General features: G+C 36.7%; 1 protein-coding gene across 7 annotated transcripts in view; it reads right to left on the bottom strand.

Moving 5' to 3' along the window:
• Positions 1-7,131: 7,131 nt before the first annotated feature.
• The window catches only part of ZNF667 (zinc finger protein 667), a 32,001-nt gene continuing 21,128 nt past the window's right edge, over positions 7,132-18,004 (bottom strand). For all 7 annotated transcript variants that reach the window (XM_061173475.1, XM_061173472.1, XM_061173474.1 and 4 more), the window contains one exon: positions 7,132-9,853. In XM_061173475.1, the coding sequence (XP_061029458.1) occupies positions 8,274-9,853 (1,580 nt within the window). In that variant the 3' untranslated portion in view covers positions 7,132-8,273. The remainder of the gene's footprint in view (positions 9,854-18,004) is intronic.

Raw genomic sequence — 18,004 nt, 5'->3', positions numbered from 1 at the left:
ACTACAAAATATCAGAAAGAAAAATTAAGGAAACAATTCCATTTACCACTGCATTAAAAAGAATAAAATTCTGAGGAATAAACCTATCCAAGAGGGCAAAAGACCTGTATAAGACTGATAAAAGAAACTGAAGACAATACAAACAGATGGAAAGATATGCAGTGTTCTGGGATTGGAAGAATCAATATTGTTAGAATGACCATACTACTGAAGGCAATCTACAGATTCACTGCAATTCCTATCAAATTACCAATGGCATTTTTCACAGAACTAGAATAAAAAAACTTTTAATTTGTAAGGAAACACAAAAGACTCCTAGTAGCAAAAGCAATCTTAAGAAAGAATGGAGCTGGAGGAATCACACTCCCTGACTTCAGACTATAATACAAAGCAACAGTAATCAAAACCAGTACAGTACTGGCACAAAAACAGATCAATGGAACAGGACAGAAAGCCCAGAAATAAACCCACACACTTATGGTCAATTAATCTACGACAAAGGAGGCAAGAATATAAAATGGAGGGCTTCCCTGGTGGCACAGTGGTTAAGAATCCGCCTGCCAATGCAGGGGACATGGGTTCAAGCCCTGGTCCGGGAAGATCCCACATGCTGCGGAGCAACTAAGCCCGTGCGCCACAACTACTGAGCCTACACTCTAGAGCCCACGAGCCACAACTACTGAGCCCACGTGCCACAACTACTGAAGCCTGCGTGCCTAGAGCCCTGCTCCGCAACAAGACAAGCCACCACAGTGAGAAGCCTGTGTACTACAACAAAGAGTAGGCCCCGCTCGTCACGACTAGAGAAAACCCGTGCGTAGCAACAAAGACCCAAAAAATAAATAAAATAAATTAAAAAAAAAAAAAGAATATAAAATGGAGAAAAGACAGTATCTTCAATAATAAGTGCTGGGAAAACTGGACAGCTACATGTAAAAGAATGAAATTAGAACATCTATAACACCATATACAAAAATCAACTCAAAATGGATTAAATACCTAAATGTAAGACTGGATACTATAAAGCTCCTAGAGGAAAACATAAGCAGAACGCTCTTTGACATAAACTGTAGCAATATTTTTTTGGATCCTTCTCCTAAAGTAACGGAAATAAAAGCAAAAATAAACAAACGGGACCTAATTAAGCTTAAAAGTTTCTGAACAGCAAAAGAAACCATGAACAAAACAAAAGACAACCTAGGGAATGGGAGAAAATATTTGCAAATGATGCAACCACAAGGGATTAATTTCCAAAATATACAAACAGCTCATACAGCTCAGAATCAAAAAACAAACAACCCAATCAATAAAAAAGACAGAAGACCTAAACAGACATTTCTCCAAAAAAGACATACGGATAGCCAACAGGCACATGAAAAGATGCTTCACATTGCTAATCAGTAGAGAAATGCAAATCAAAACTACAATGAGGTATCACCTCACACCAGTCAGAATGGCCATCATCAAAAAGTCCACAAATAATAAATGCTGGAGAGGGTGTGGGAAAAAGGGAACCCTCCTACACTGTTGGTGGGAATGTAAATTGGTACAGCCACTATGGAGAACAGTAAGGAGGTTCCTTAAAAAACTAAACATAGAGTTATCATATGATCCTGCAATCCAACTCCTGGGCATATATCCAGAGAAAACTATAATTTGAAATGATACATGCACCACAATGTTCACTGCAGCACTATTTACAATAGCTAAGACATGGAAACAACCTAAATGTCCATCAACAGATGAATGGATAAAAAAGATGTGGTATATATGTACAATGGAATACTACTCGGCCATAAAAAAAAGAATAAAATAATACCATTTGCAGCAACATGGATGGACCCAGAGATTATCATATTAAGTGAAGTCAGACAGAGAAAGACAAATATCATATGATATCACTTATATGTGGAATCTAAAAAAAATGATACAAATGAACTTATTTACAAAACAGCAATAGACTTACAGATACAGAAAACAAACTATGGTTACAAAAGGGGAAAGGTGGAGGGAGGGAATAAATTAGGAGTTTGGGATTAAGAGATACACACTATTATATATAAAATAGATAAACAACAATGACCTACTGTATAGCACAGAGAATTATATTCAATATCTTGTAATAACCTATAATGGAAAAGAATCTGAAAAACATATATATATAAAACTAAATCACTCCGCTGTACATCTGAAACTAACACAACATTGTAAATCAACTATACTTCAATTTAAAAAAAGAAATAGACAAATCCACAATTATAATAGATTTTGACATGCATCTCCCAAAGAACAAGTTGACTGAAATTCAGTAAGGGCACTGAAGACTTGAACAACACTATCAGCCAACTTGACCTAATTGACATTTAAAAAACACTCCACCCAAGAACAGTAGAATATGCATTCTTTTTAAATGCACCCAGAACATTTACCAAGATAGACAATATTCCAGGCCTTAAAACACATCTCAATAAATTTAAAAGGATTCAATTCATACAAAATGTTTTCTAATAACTAGAATGGATTAAGTTAGAAATCAATAATAGAAAGATAATTGGAAAATCCCCCAAATATTTGGATCTAAATAGCACAATTTTTAGTAACCCATGGGTTAAAAGAGAAATCAAAAGGCAAAACAGAAAGTATTTTTAATTGAATGAAACTTATAACAGCATATCAAAATATGTGGAATGCAGCTAACACATTACTTAAAAGGAAACATAATATTACTGTCTAAGTTGTAAAATAAAACTCTCAAATCAATGACTTCAATTTCCACCTTAACAAATTAGAAAATGAAGAGCAATGAAACCCAAAGTTACCATAAGAATGGAAATAAAGAAATCAGTAGGAAACAGAAAAGACAAAAGCAGGTCAATAAAACCAATAAATCTTCACTCAGACAATATGAAAAAAAAGAGATAACATACAAGTTACCAATATCTGGAATGGCAGAGATGACATCACTACAGTTATTAAACGGATAAGGGAATATTGGGAACTTTATGTAAATAAATTTAACCACTTAGATAAAATGGAAAAATTTTCTAGAAAGAACAAAACTGCCAACCTTACTCAAGAATAAATAGATAATTCTTCAACTTATTCCTGGTTTATCCTTTGTCAGGTGCTTTTTATAAAGGAATAAATGTTTGACTTCTTGATATATCTGCCACAATTAGTAACAGACCCAGTTTCCCACAGCAAATTTTATAACCTTCATGAAATAAACACAAAGTTAAACTCACCTTTTGGGATCTTAAATAATGAAGCAGGCAAGGTAGATGAGCTTTCGTCTGTCAACAAAAAGAAGATCATTAACTTTAAATTCATAGTCAAGAAATGTCAAAAGCAGAATTAATGACCATGGAACATAAACTGAAAAACTGGTATCTTGCAAACGAATTTGAGGAAATATAGGATTGGTTAATTAACAAAATAGGATTGAGTGTACAGTCTACCTTGGCTTTTTCCAAATAGCTCCTTGTTCTCTTCTAAATGACTCAAAGTTCATTCCATTTTTCGGCAACGTGGCAGGAGTACTGGGAATCAAACATACTGGGGCAGAAAGAAATGACCGAGGCAAACTCAGCACAAGGTCATCAAGCAGATGCCCACAGGATGTAGGTTCTGTGTCATGTGGTGCCAGCGGTGGAGGAAAAGGTGGGCTTGCTCCTCGAGGTGGCGGGGCCCGAGGGGGGTGGCCCGAGATGCAGCCAGAGCAGTGGAGGGGTCTGCACTTTAAGAAGTTAAATTACATGTCAAGTTCTTGACTTTAAAATCAGGTGGGAAATTGGGGTCTTTCTCATTTCTAACCTGTTACATCTGCCTGAATTGCCTGAATTTCTGCATATGTATCTGAGAAAGAAGAAACTGCTGAAGAAAAACCCACACGTTTGAAGATTAAATTACTTGATGCTTATTAGCCAATTTCTGAATTCTTATGTATTTCCAGGAGTATGTGACATATCAGAAAATGGCACAGAAAGTATCACATAATGGTTCTTTCCCATCATGATTTAAATCCCAGCATTTTCAGTTACTTCCGTGATTCCTCTGTACTCATTACAGTTGACCCCGAATCACTTGGGTCTGAACTGCATGGGTCCACTTATTCAATAGTAAATTTAATTCTGTATCTATTAAAAAAGTGGAATTTGTAATTTAAACCTTCCAAATATTTTCAGATACCATGCTGTTATTGCCAGTTTAGTTCTGTATGAACAGGGAATATACTTTATATAACTAAATTTTTAAAATTTATTAAGATTTGTTTTACAGTCTCTCTTGGTGAAATGTTCCATGTGTACTTGGAAAGAAAGTGTATTCTACTCTTGTGGAGTGGAATATTTTATAAATGTCAACTCATTAATTTGGTTGATCATGTTGTTCAGTTCTATATTCTTACAGATTTTCTACTTGTTCTATCAATGACTGAGAGAGAAGTGGTGAAGTTTCTAATGATTATTGTAGACTATTTACACTTTCTTTTTTCCTTTGTGAAATTTGCACCTCTGTAGTTTGATGCATATACGTTTAGGATTGTTATGTTTACCTGGAAAACTTATTGTTACGTAGTGTTTGTCTTCTTCCCTGATTATATTCCTTACTCTGAAGTCTACTTCATCTGATATTAAAAGTGAATTCAGCTTCCTTTTTACCAATGCTTGCATGATCTCTCTCCCCCCACTACTTAACTTTTACCTATGCCTTTAAAGTGACTTTCTGCTAGACAGCATATAGCTGTGTCCTGCTTTTTCATTCAATCTTATAATCTTTTAACTGATGTGTTTTGACCATTTATATTTGATGCAAATTTTTATATATTTGGATTAAAACCCATCCATCCTCTTAACTATTTTCTAATTGTTCGGCCTATTCTTTGGTTTTTGTTCTCTTTCTGCCTTCTATTGGGTTAACTGAGGATTTTTAATTATTCCATTTTATTCTATTAACTGCTTACATCTCTTTAAAATGTTTTAGAGGTTACTGTAAGGTTACAATATGTCTTTAATTAACCAGAATATATCTCAAGTAATGTAACATTAACAAGTAAAGATATTACACAATGTATTTCTTAATTTCTCCCTCACATCCTTTGTGCTTCTGTCATCTATTTACACTGATATGTGCTATAGCATACTGTTTTAGACAGCTTTTAGGTATTTAGATGTTAAAAAAAAAAAACTATCTTACCTTCATTTATTCCATTTCCAGATCTCTTTCTTTGTGCATCTTCTGTTTAAAGAACTTCATTTAACAGTTCTTTTAGAGTAGGGTCTTCTGGCAATGTATTTTCTGTTTTTTCCTTCTCTGAGAAAGTCTTCATTTCTCTATCCATTCTGAAAGACATTTTCATGAAAAATTTCATAAAGACAGTTTTTTCCCCCTTTGTTCCTATGTAACGTCTTTTTAAAAAAAATCTTTCCCTGTACTCTTTGAGCTTTATAGATTTTTGTTCTGGTGTCATTATCCATTGTTTATTCAAATATTTCTTCTCACCCAATTTCTCTATTCCTTCCAGGAATCCAATTCTGCATGTGTTGGACCAACAGATCTTTTCCCACAGCTCTTGGACGATCTGTTCTTTTCTGTCACCCCTGCCCTCCTCTGTGTTTCAGTTTGGCTATTCTTATTGACTTACCTTCAAGTTCACTTATTCTTTCCTTGGCTATGTCAAGTATACCTATGAGCCTGTTGAAGGTATTGTTCCCATCTTTTTACTGTGTTCATTTCAGTATTTCCGTTTGATTCTCATAGTTCCATCTCTGATCAAATGACCCATCTGATTTGCCTGTTGTACACTCTTTTCATTAGAGCCTTTAACATATTATTTAAAATTCTGTGTGAGGTAGTCTGGGTCTAGTTCTTGACTGCTTTTTCTTTTGGTGGGTGGTGATTTTTCTTGTCTTGTAAATGTTTATTTTTTGACCCAAACCCAGGTATCTTGTGTAGGACAGTAGAAACAGAGGTAAACAGATTTAAGCCCTAGAAACGGTCATGTCATTTCTTCTGTTATGCCTTTCATGTAGGAGGTTTTCATTAATATAGTTAAAAATTGGACTAGGTTTAAGGTTGCTCCTTGCTGTGGTTACCCTAAGTTCATCACAGCCTTCAAAATTCACTAGTGATTCCTTAGAGTGAGGGCATGTTTTCCATGGGTTAATCTCAATGTCTGGGTGACCTTCAAATTTCAGTGTTCTCTTTAGATTATGCCTTAGAGACAGGCCAGCTAAACTAAGATATTTTCATTCATTCATTCAATATCATTGAGTGCTTACCGCTTCCTATGTGCCAGTCACTGTACTAAATGCTGGAACTTGTAACTCCCCTAATACTCCACAACCCTCTGCCTTTAGTTTATACCTCTGTACTTTCTCTCGCCTTCAATAGCCTCCCAACTTTTGTGTGCCTAGTAAATATCTATTCTCCCTTTAATACTATCGCTGTCTCCAAAAGTGATCCATCACCATGGAGTTCATCATCCTCTATACTACCTATGTACCTTATATGCTTCCATATTTAAATATCCTGTATTCCCTAAACTGTAAATGCCTGCAGATAAGAACAGTGTCTTATTAGTACATATTAGGTTTGTGACCATTGATTTGGAACCAACCTCTATGGCAGATTGACAGAGGACTTAACAAAGTAGAGGGGTGTGTATATAGAAGGATAGGGAGAAAAGACATGCCCCTCCATGAGCCTTCTCTATGCTGTTTGCTCATCCATTTGCTTGAAGTGTTGATTTTTTATGCTCATCTTGCAGACTGATATGACAAGTTTAAATGGAAAATTGTTCTATTATCCTACATGCATGCTCCCTTCACAAATCCAGTTGTTGTCTTCTCAGCTGTGGTCAAAGTTAGAGGGACCTAATCCATGTGGTCAAACATTTCACAAAGTTGTCTTAGATATAGGTGCTTTCAAAAGTAACTTTTGCAATAGAAAATCGCACACAGAAGAGTCCAACTGTATATAACCCAATTCCAAAAAAGAATTCTGATTTTATTTCTTACACATTTTGCACAAACTGGAAAGAAGCACTGAAAACTATTATATATATGGTGAACAGCTGACATGAAAGAACCTGGCACATAAATGCAGGGTTTTTCCCAAGTATTAGTCAGTTTAGGTTGCCATAACAAAATACCATAGACTGGGTGATGTAAACAAAATTTATTTCTCACAGTTTTGGAGGCTGAAAGTCTGAGATCAGGATGCCACAAGGTTGGATACTGGTGAGGGCTAGTTTCTCGGCTTGCAGATAGCCACCTTCTTGCTGTGTCCTCACATGGCAGAGGTCTCTGGTGTTTCTTCTTTAAAAACACTAATCCTATTATGAGGGCCCCACCCTCATGACCTCATCTAACCCTTATTATCTCCCAAAGGCCTCAATTCCAAATACAATCACATTGGGGGTTAGGGTTTTAACAAATGAAATTTTGGGAGGACACATTCAGTCCATGACATCCCATTCTCCACCAATCACTTGTTGCACACCAGTGTTTTCACATGAAAATACCAATGTTTATTCATATAAATATAAATTCATTTTCAAACAAAACAGTAACAAATGATTTCTTCTTGTTCTGCAGCTCCTCATTCTTCAGTACATCCTGGTTTTTTTTTCCCCCCATTAGCTTGTCCCAGGCTTGTTAGATTTTTCACACCATTAAGATCATATATCTTCACATCCATAGAGACAGTATGGTAATGACTCTATTGCTCCACACAATTATGAGTGCTATCTTTACTCAATCTTCTTTATTCTCAACCAGAAGTTTCTGTCAGCTGAAAATCGCACCCTGGTTTGTGAGGAAATCCCTTCTGTGTGATACTTCTGGTTCTAAGGGACAAACTCAAACTCTTTCTTCACATGACCTTAAATCAGGCTCACAGCTCCATCCAGAAAAATGGATTTACAATTCACCTTGTTGTACATAACCAATGAAATAGCTTTAAAATTACATTGGAAATAAAGTACCAGTTATTTTTATCAAATGAAGAATGCTCTTCATTAAAAATGACTGATCCAATCATCTGAGCTTGCTATTTTGAAACAAAGAACTATGATAAAGTCACTGCCTCAGTTGATTTCAAATCCTCAGGTCAAAATCACCAATGACTTTTGCTCTTTGGCTTTCAAAGTGGGACACATCATCAAACTGTCTCATTTTTACACAATTTATGTTATAGACAAATGCATTTTCCCATGCCTCTGACTCTGCTACTTTGCTAGCCTCCCTCTTAGCTTTTACATATTTAAAACAATCTTAAGCCTTTTCCTCAGAATGTGTATTCTGATGTCGAATCAAGGATGAGCTCCGACTATATGCCTTCCCACATTTACTACACTCATAGGGTTTCTCTGAAGAATGACTTCTCTGATGCCGAATAAGATCTGAGCCACTGCTAAATGCCTTCCCACATTCATTACATTCATAGGGTTTCTCTCCAGTATGACTTCTTTCATGTAGAATAAGGGATGTGCGTTGGCTAAAGGCCTTCCCACACGTTTTGCATGTATATGGTTTCTCTCCAGTGTGAATTCTTTCATGTTGGGCTAGGTGTGCACTCTGACTGAAGGCCTTCCCACACCGATCACATTCATAGGGTCTATCTTCAGTATGAATTCTCTTATGTCGAGTAAGAGATATTCGGTGACTGAATGCTTTCCCACATTCCTCACACTGATAGGGTTTTTCTCCAGTATGGATTCTCTGATGTTCAATAAGAAATGATTGGCGGCCAAAAACTTTACTACATTTATTGCATTTGAAAGGTTTCTCTTCAGAATGAATGTTTTGATGTATTTTAAGGTTGGCAGTTCCAGAAAACATCTTCCCACATTCCTTACATTCAAACAGTTTCTTTTTCTTTGTATGAACTTTCTGATGTTGAATAAGGGACGAATGCCGGTTGCAGACCTTCTCACATTTATTACATCTGTATAGTTTCTCTCTATTATGAATTCTTAGATGTAGAGTAAGGGTTGAAAGCCGCGTGAAGATCTTCTCACATTTATTACATTTGTAGGGTTTCTTTGAAGCGTGAATTCTCTGATGAAGCATAATGGATGAAATCCTATTAAAGGATTTCCCACATTTTCTGCATTTATAAGGATTCTCTATACGGTGACTTCTCTGCTGTAAACTCTGACTTAAGGCCTTCTCACTTTCATGAGTCTTCTCTCCAGTATGAATTCTTTTATGTATAACAAGGACTGATTTCTTACCGAAGCCTCTCCCACATTTATTGCATTTATGTATTTTCTTTCCATTGTGAATTTTCTTATGAAGTAAAAAAGATGACATTCGAATGAAGGCTTTCTCACATTTTCTGCAATGGTAGACATTTTGGACAAGGTGGATTTTCTGATGCATAGTGAGAGATTGGCATTGACTCAAGGCCTTCCCACAGTCAAAGATTTCCTTTTCATCATGACTTTTCCCATGTAAAATAAGGGTTGTTCTTTGAATGAAGCTTTCCCCACATTTATCACATTCATAGCTTTTCCTTCCATTGTGAATTTTTTGATGAAGAATAAGGGATGAGATCTGTCTGAAAGCTTTTCTACAATTACTGCATTCATAAGGCTTCTCTCCAGTATGAGAGTTCTGATGAAGTTTAAGAGATAAGCTTTGACTAAAGAATTTCCCACAGTCGTTACATTTTAGAGATTTCTTCTTTGAATGCACTTTCTTGGGTTTTATTAGGACTGAATTTTTCTTGCAGCCTCTCTTTCCTGTGGGAACTTTTTGTGGTGCAGAAACTGGTTTCTGATAGATGCTTTGCCCAGATTTGTTGCACTGATATGGAGATAACTTCTTGGTCTCACATTTAGACCCTAAGTCTGAAAGACATCAAGAAATTCAATTTGTTTTCCTGTGCTAGAAAAATAAAGCTATTTGCAATCATTATCATAATAACGATGATAATCAGCATAACTTTTTAGTGTCTTATTATGGTTTTAACACAGTAAGGGCTTTATAGAAACATTTAATAACTGAAATTCAGGGAAGCACAATTGGAAATGAATAAATAAACATTTTATTTAGAGAATAAATGTATACCATATACCACATTAAACTCCATAAATTGTTCAGTAGATGAATGTAGTTTTATTATAGGAAATGTCCAGAAAAGGCAGAAGGTAAAATACAGACAGAAGGTAAATTACTGGTTGACTGTGGCTGAAGGTGGGAATGGGGATTATCTGTAAATGGGCATGAGGGATCTTACTGAGGTGACAAAACTGTTCTAAAACTGGTTTATGGCGATGGTGGCACAACTTGGTAAATTTAGCAAAAACTACCGAATTATACACTTAATATGGATGAATTTTACAGTATGTGGCTCAATAAAGTTGTAAATTTTTAAAATGTATTCTTAAAATCGAATCTTAAAAAAAACCAAACTTGACTTCTGGTTTCTGGCTCCTCATGTAAAAGTCTGGAAGTCACCATTTTGTCCTACAACTCTTCTTAAATCCATTATAGAGGGGAGGGCACAGGGCGAACCACTTCCTCCAAGACTGGAGAGACAAACTGAAGCTTACTGGAGCAGAGACTCACAAGCACAACCACCACGGGAACCTGTGCTGGGGCAGGAAAACCTGAACTATAATTAATGAATTGTTGGAGACAATTCAATTCTCAACAACTCTGAGAGTTAAAAACTCCAGGGGTACCTAGTCAAAGCAGCCCACACAATATGGCGAGATTTATCTTTACGAGTTTGATCAGATTCTCACCTTAAATATAGGAGAAAAATTCTCTTGAGCTGCCTCCAGGGGGTGAGGAAAAGGAATCATTTTGAAATATGCCAGATCAGTCTGTTCCTCTTAACAAGGCCTGCCCTCAGGGGACACTAGGTAGGTAACCAGAGCCTACCAGGCTGAGGTATTATCAGAGCTTAATTGACCTGGGGAAGGAAAATATCCAACTCCACCTGGCTCTAGCCAGCTTGTCCCACCTAATGTGGGAGGGAAAAACAGAATCACTTGTGATGTTCACAATCCAGAGAAGTCTCACTAAAAGACTGAAAACCTAATCATAAGACTAAAGACTTCTCCCCTCCCCCACCTCACCATCACATCACTAAAGGCCTATTTAGAGCAGTTCCTTTTAAATGGTATATCATGGCTGGCTATCAAGAAATAATTAGAAGACATACCAAAAGGCAAAAAACACAACTTGAAGAGACAAAGCAAGCATCAAAACCAGATTCAAATATGGCAGGGATGTTTGACTTATCAGGTCAGAAATTTTAAACAAGTATGTTTAATATGCTAAGGGCTCTAGTGGATAAAGTATACAGCATATTAGAAGAGATGGGCAATGTAAGCAGAAAGATGGAAATCCTAAGGAAGAACCAAAATGAAATGTTAAGAGATCAAAAACACTGTAGCAGAAATGAAGAATGTCTTTGATGGGCTTTTTGGTAGAACTGACACAGCTGAGGGAAGATTCTGCGAGTTAAAGAATTTATCAATAAAATCCTCAAAACCTGGAAAGCAAAGAGAAGACTGAAACAACAGAACAAAATATCCAAAGACTGGAACAATTACAAAAGAAATAACATATCTGTAATAGAAATACCAGAGGAGAAGAAAGAGAAAAAAGAACAATGACTGAAAACTTCCCCAAATTAATGTCAGACACTAAATTACATATCTAAGCTGTTCAAAGAACACAAAACAGGATAAATGTTAGGAAACCTATACCTAGGCATACCATTTTTAAACTGCAGAGTATCAAAGAAAAATTCCTGAAAGAAGCCAGAGGGAAAAAAGATCCCACCTACAGAGGAACAAAGATTAGATTTACATTCAACCTCTCAGAAACCATGCAAGCAAGAAGAGAGTGGCATGAAATATTTAAATTGCTGAGGAAAAACCCCACCAATCTAGTAGTCTGTACCTTGTGAAAATTTCCTGCAAAAGTGAAAGAGAAAGACTTTCTCATATAAACAAATATTGTGAGAACTTGTTGCCAGTACACGTGCCTTGCAAGAAATGTTAAAGAGGTCCTTTGGAGAGAAGGAAAATAATGTAAGTCAGAAACTCAGATCTACATAGAGAAAGGAAGAGCACTGAAGAAGGAATAAATGAAGGCAAAAAAAACCCCTTTTATTATTTTTGATTAGTCTAACAGATAACAGTTTATTCAAAATAATGATAGCAACAATGTATTTGATTACATATCCTTATGTATTTATCTTATGTGTGTGTGTATACTAATGTATACTTATACATAAGTGAAGTAAATGACAACAATGATAGACGGGATGGGAGGAAGGAGTTAGCATTATTTTAAGGTACTCATGCTATCCACAAAGTGGTACAGTGTTATTTAGAAGTGGACATGGATTAACTGTAAATGTGTATTGTAAGCTCTAAGGCAACCACTAAAAAGAGTTTAAAAAGTAAAAAAAAAAAGTATAAAAAAAGAAAGTATGCTAAGGATAGAAAATGGAATCATATGAAATGTTCATTTAAAATCACAAAAGGCAGAAAAGAGTGGAAGACAAAAACAGAACAAAAAATAAAGGTAACAAATAGAATACAGTAACAAAATGGTAGATATAAATTCAACTACATCAATAATCACTTTAAATGTCAATGGTCTAAATGCATCAATTAAAAGAGATTTTTCAGAGTGCATAAAAAACATGACCCACCTGTATGCTGTCTATAAGAAACCCACTTTAGATATGGAGACACATATGGATTAAGAGTAAATGAATGGAGAAAAGTAGACCATGCTGACACTAATCAAAAGACAACAGGAGTAGCTATATTAATTCTAGACAGAGCAGGCTTAAAAACATGGAAAGTTATCATGGATAAAGAGGGGTATTACATAATGATAAAGGGGTCAATTCTTCAGGAAGACATAATAATTCTTAACATGTATGTACCTAACAACAGAGCATCAAACTACATGAGACAAAAACTGATAGAACCACAAGGAGAAATAGATGAATCCACTATCAGAGTTGGAGACTTCAACACCCTCCTCTCATAAATGGACATATCCAGCAGGCAGAAAATCAGTAAGGACATAATGGAACTCAACCACACCATCATTCAACTGGATATAATTGACACCTATAGAGTATTTCATCCAACAGCAGAATTAACATTATTCTCAAGCTCACATGGAACATGCACCAAGACAGACCATATTCTGGGCCATAAAACACACCTTAACAAGTTTAAAAGAATAGAAATCATACAGTGTCTGCTCTCAAACCACAATGGAATTAAATTGGAAATCACTAACAAAAAGATGACTCAAAAATCCCCAAATACGTGGAGATTATAGAACACACTTCTAAATAACACATGGATCAAAGAAGAAATCTCAAGAGAAATTTTAAAATACTTTGAACTAAATGAAAATGGAAACACAACTTATCAAAATGTGTGGGATGCACGGAAAGTAGTGCTTAGAGGGAAACTTATAGCACTGGATGCATATAATAGAAAAGAACAAAAACCTAAAGTCAAAAATCTAAGTTTCCCCCTTAGGAAACTAGAAAAAGAGCAAATTAAATCCAAAGTAAGCTGAAAAAAAAGAATTAGAGCAAATCATTGAAAATGAAAACAGGAAATCAATAGAGAAATACAATGAAATAAAAAGATGGTTCTTTGAAAACCAGTAAAATTGTTAAGTCTCTAGCTAGACTAACGAAGAAAGAGAGAAGACACAAATTAATATCAGAAATCAAAGAGGGGACATCACTACATATTTCATGGAAATTAAAAGTATAATAAAAGAAAACTGAACAATTCTATACCCACAAATCTGATAATCTAGATGAAATTGATCAATTCCTTAAAAGACATAATTTGCCAAAACTCACACAAGAAAAAGATGATGTGAACAGGCATATATCTATTTAAAAAACTGAATCAGTAATTAATAAACTTCAAAAACAGAAAGTACCAGGCCCATTATGTGTTCACTAGTGAATCCTACCAAACATTTAAGAAAGAAATCATTCTGATTCTCCATAATCTCTTTCAGAGGACAGAAGCAGAGGCAATACTTACTAACTCATTGTATAAGCCCATCATTACCTTAACGCCAAGACCAGAGACATCACAACAAAGTAAAACTACAGACCAATATCCCTGGATAAATACTGATGCAAAAATCCTAAACAAAATACTAGCAAACCAGATTCAACAGCACATTAAAAGGATCATACACATGAGCCAGTGGGATTTATACCTGGAATGCAAGGATAGTTCAATATGGGAAAATAAATGTAGTCTATCACATTAACAAATTAAAGGACAAAAACCACATGATCATCTCAAGTGATGCAGAAAAAGCTTTTGACAAAATTTAACATGATAAAAACACTCAAAAAAATAGGAATAGAAGGAACTACCTCAATTCCACACCAAAAACTGTTTGAACCAATCAATGAATTCAGTAAAGTGGCAGGATACAAAATCGACACCCGAAAATCAGTTGTGTTTCTATACACTAACCATGACCACTCCGTAAAGGAAACTGAGAAAACAATCCTATTTATTATAGCATCAAAAAGGATAAAATATTTAGGAACAAGTTTAACTAAAGAGATGAAAGACTTGTACACTGAAAGCTACAAACATTGCTAAAAGAAATCAAAAGATACAAATAAATGGAAAGACATCCTGTGCTTGTGGATTGGAAGACTTAATATTGTAAAACTGTCCATACCAAAGTTATCTACAGATTCAATGCAATCCCTATCAAAATCTCAATAACATTTTTTGCAGAAATAGAAAAAAGTCCTAAAATTCATATGGAATCTCAAGGGACCCTGAACAGCCAAAACAATCTTGCAAGAGAGGAATGAAGTAGGAGGGCTCAGACTTCCTGATAATTAAGATGGTGTGGTACATAAGGATAGATATGTAGACCAATGGAAGAGAATAGAGAGCCCAGAAATAAACTCTTGCAAATCTGGTCAAATGATTTTCAACAAGGGTGCCAAGACCATACAATGGGGAAAGAACAGTTTCTTCCACAAATGGTGTTGGGAAAACTGGGTATCTACATGCAAAAGAATGAACTTGGACCCCTACCATACACCATATACAAAAATTAACTCAAAATAGATTAAAGACCTAAGTGTAAGACCTAAAACTATTAAACTCCTAGAAGAAAACATAGGGGAAAAGCTTCAGGACATTGGATTTGGCAATGATTTCTTAGATATGGCATCAAAAGCACATGCTACAAAATGAAAAAACAGACAAATGAGACTACATCAAACTTACTTTTGCATGTCAAAGAAAACAACAGGGAAAAGGCAACCTATGGATATTGTAAATCATATATCTGATAAGGGATTAACATGCAAAATATATAAAGAACTCCTACAACTTAAAAACAAAGGACAAATAACCCTGTTAAAAAATGGGCAAAGGACTTGAACAGACATTTCTCCAAGACAGACAAATGGCCAATAAACACATAAAAAGATCCTCAACATCACTAATCATTAGGGAAGTGCAAATTGAACCCACAATATCACCTCACACCATAAGGATAGCCACTATCAAAAAAAACCAGAGGACTTCCCTGGTAGTCCAGTGGTTAAGACACCATGCTCCCAGTGCAGGGGGGCCCGATTCAATCCCTGGTCAGGGAACTAGATCCCACATGCCTTAACTAAGAGCCTGCATGCTGCAACTGAAGAACCCACATGCTGCAACTAAAAAGAACCCACATGCCACAAATAAGACCCGCGTGCTGCTACGAAGATCCCACAAACGGCAACGAAGATCCCGTGTGCCACAACTAAGACCTGGCGCAGCCAAATAAATAAATAAATAAATGTTTAAAAAAAAAAAAAAGGAGGGATTAACCAAGATGGCGGAGTAGAAGGACGTGCTCTCACTCCCTCTTGCGAGAGCACCAGAATCACAACTGGCTGCTGGACAATCATCGACAGGAAGACACTGGACTTCACCAAGGAGGATACCCCACGTCCAAGGACAGAGGAGAAGCCACAGTGAGACGGTAGGAGGGGCGCAATCAGAGTAAAATCAAATCCCATAACTGCTGGGTGGGTGACTCACAGACTGGCGAGCACTTATACCACAGAAGTCCACCCACTGGAGTGAACGTTCTGAGCCCCACGTCAGGCTTCCCAACCTGGGGGTCCGGCAACGGGAGGAGGAATTCATAGAGAATCAGACTTTGAAGGCTAGTGGGAATTGATTGCAGGACTTCGACAGGACTGGGGGAAACAGAGACCCCACTCTTGGAGGGCACACACAAAATAGTTTGTGCATCGGGACCCAGGGGAAGGAGCAGTGACCCTGGGGGAGACTGAACCAGACATAACTGCTGGTGTTGGGGGGTCTCCTGCAGAGGCGGGGGCTGGCTCTGTTTCACCGTGGGGACAAGGACACTGGCAGCGGAGGTTCTGGGAAGTACTCCTTGGCGTGAGCCCTCCCAGAGTCTGCCATTAGCCCCACCAAAGAGCCCGGGTAGGCTCCAGTGTTGGGTTGCCTCAGGCAAAACAACCAACAGGGAGGGAACCCAGCCCCACCCATCAACAGTCAAGTGGATTAAAGTTTTACGGAGCTCTGACCGCCACAGCAACAGTCAGCTCTACCCACCTCCAGAGCCTCCCATCAAGCCTCTTAGATAGCCTCAACCACCAGAGGGCAGACAGCAGAAGCAAGAAAAACTACAGTCCTGCAGCCTGTGGAACAGAAACCACATTTACAGAAAGAAAGACAAGATGAAAAGGCAGAGGGCTATATACCAGATGAAGGAACAAGAAAAAACCCCAGAAAAACAACTAAATGAAGTGGAGATAGGCAACCTTCCAGAAAAAGAGTTCAGAATAATGATAGTGAAGATGATCCAGGACCTTGGAATAAGAATGGAGGCAAAGATTGAGAAGATGCAAGAAATGATTAACAAAGACCTAGAAGAATTAAAGAACAAACAAACAGAAATGACCAATACAATAACTGAAATGAAAACTACACTAGAAGGAATCAATAGTAGAATAACTGAGGCAGAAGAACGGATAAGTGACCTGGAAGACAGAATGGTGGAATTCACTGCTGCGGAACAGACTAAAGAAAAAAAAATGAAAAGAAATGAAGACAGCCTAAGAGACCTCTGGGACAACATTAAACGCAACAACATTCGCATTATAGGGGTCCCAGAAGGAGAAGAGAGAGATAAAGGACCAGAGAAAATATTTGAAGAGGTTATAGTCGAAAACTTCCCTAACATGGGAAAGGAAATAGCCACCCAAGTCCAGGAAGCGCAGAGAGTCCCATACAGGATAAACCCAAGGAGAAGCACGCCAAGACACATAATAATCAAAGTGGCAAAAATTAAAGACAAAGAAAAATTATTGAAAGCAGCAAGGGAAAAACGACAAATAACATACAAGGGAACTCCCATAAGGTTAACAGCTGATTTCTCAGCAGAAACTCTACAAGCCAGAAGGGAGTGGCATGATATACTTAAAGTGATGAAAGGGAAGAACCTACAACCAAGATTACTCTACCCAGCAAGGATCTCATTTAGATTTGATGGAGAAATCAAAAGCTTTACAGACAAGCAAAAGCTAAGAGAATTCAGCACCACCAAACCAGCTCTACAACAAATGTTAAAGGAACTTCTCTAAGTGGGAAACACAAGAGAAGAAAAGGACCTACAAAAACAAACCCAAAACAATTAAGAAAATGGTCATAGGAACATACATATCGATAATTACCTTAAATGTGAATGGATTAAATGCTCCAGCCAAAAGACACAGGCTTGCTGAATGGATACAAAAACAAGACCCATATATATGTTGTCTACAAGAGACCCACTTTAGACCTAGGGACACATACAGACTGAAAGTGAGGGGATAGAAAAAGATATTCCATGCAAATGGAAATCAAAAGAAAGCTGGAGTAGCTATACTCATATCAGATAAAATAGACTTTAAAATAAAGAATGTTACAAGAGACAAGGAAGGA

This window comes from Eubalaena glacialis, chromosome 18 (genome assembly GCF_028564815.1).
Source record: "Eubalaena glacialis isolate mEubGla1 chromosome 18, mEubGla1.1.hap2.+ XY, whole genome shotgun sequence".
Taxonomy (NCBI): domain Eukaryota; kingdom Metazoa; phylum Chordata; class Mammalia; order Artiodactyla; family Balaenidae; genus Eubalaena; species Eubalaena glacialis.
This window is presented reverse-complemented; position numbering and strand designations above follow the sequence as displayed.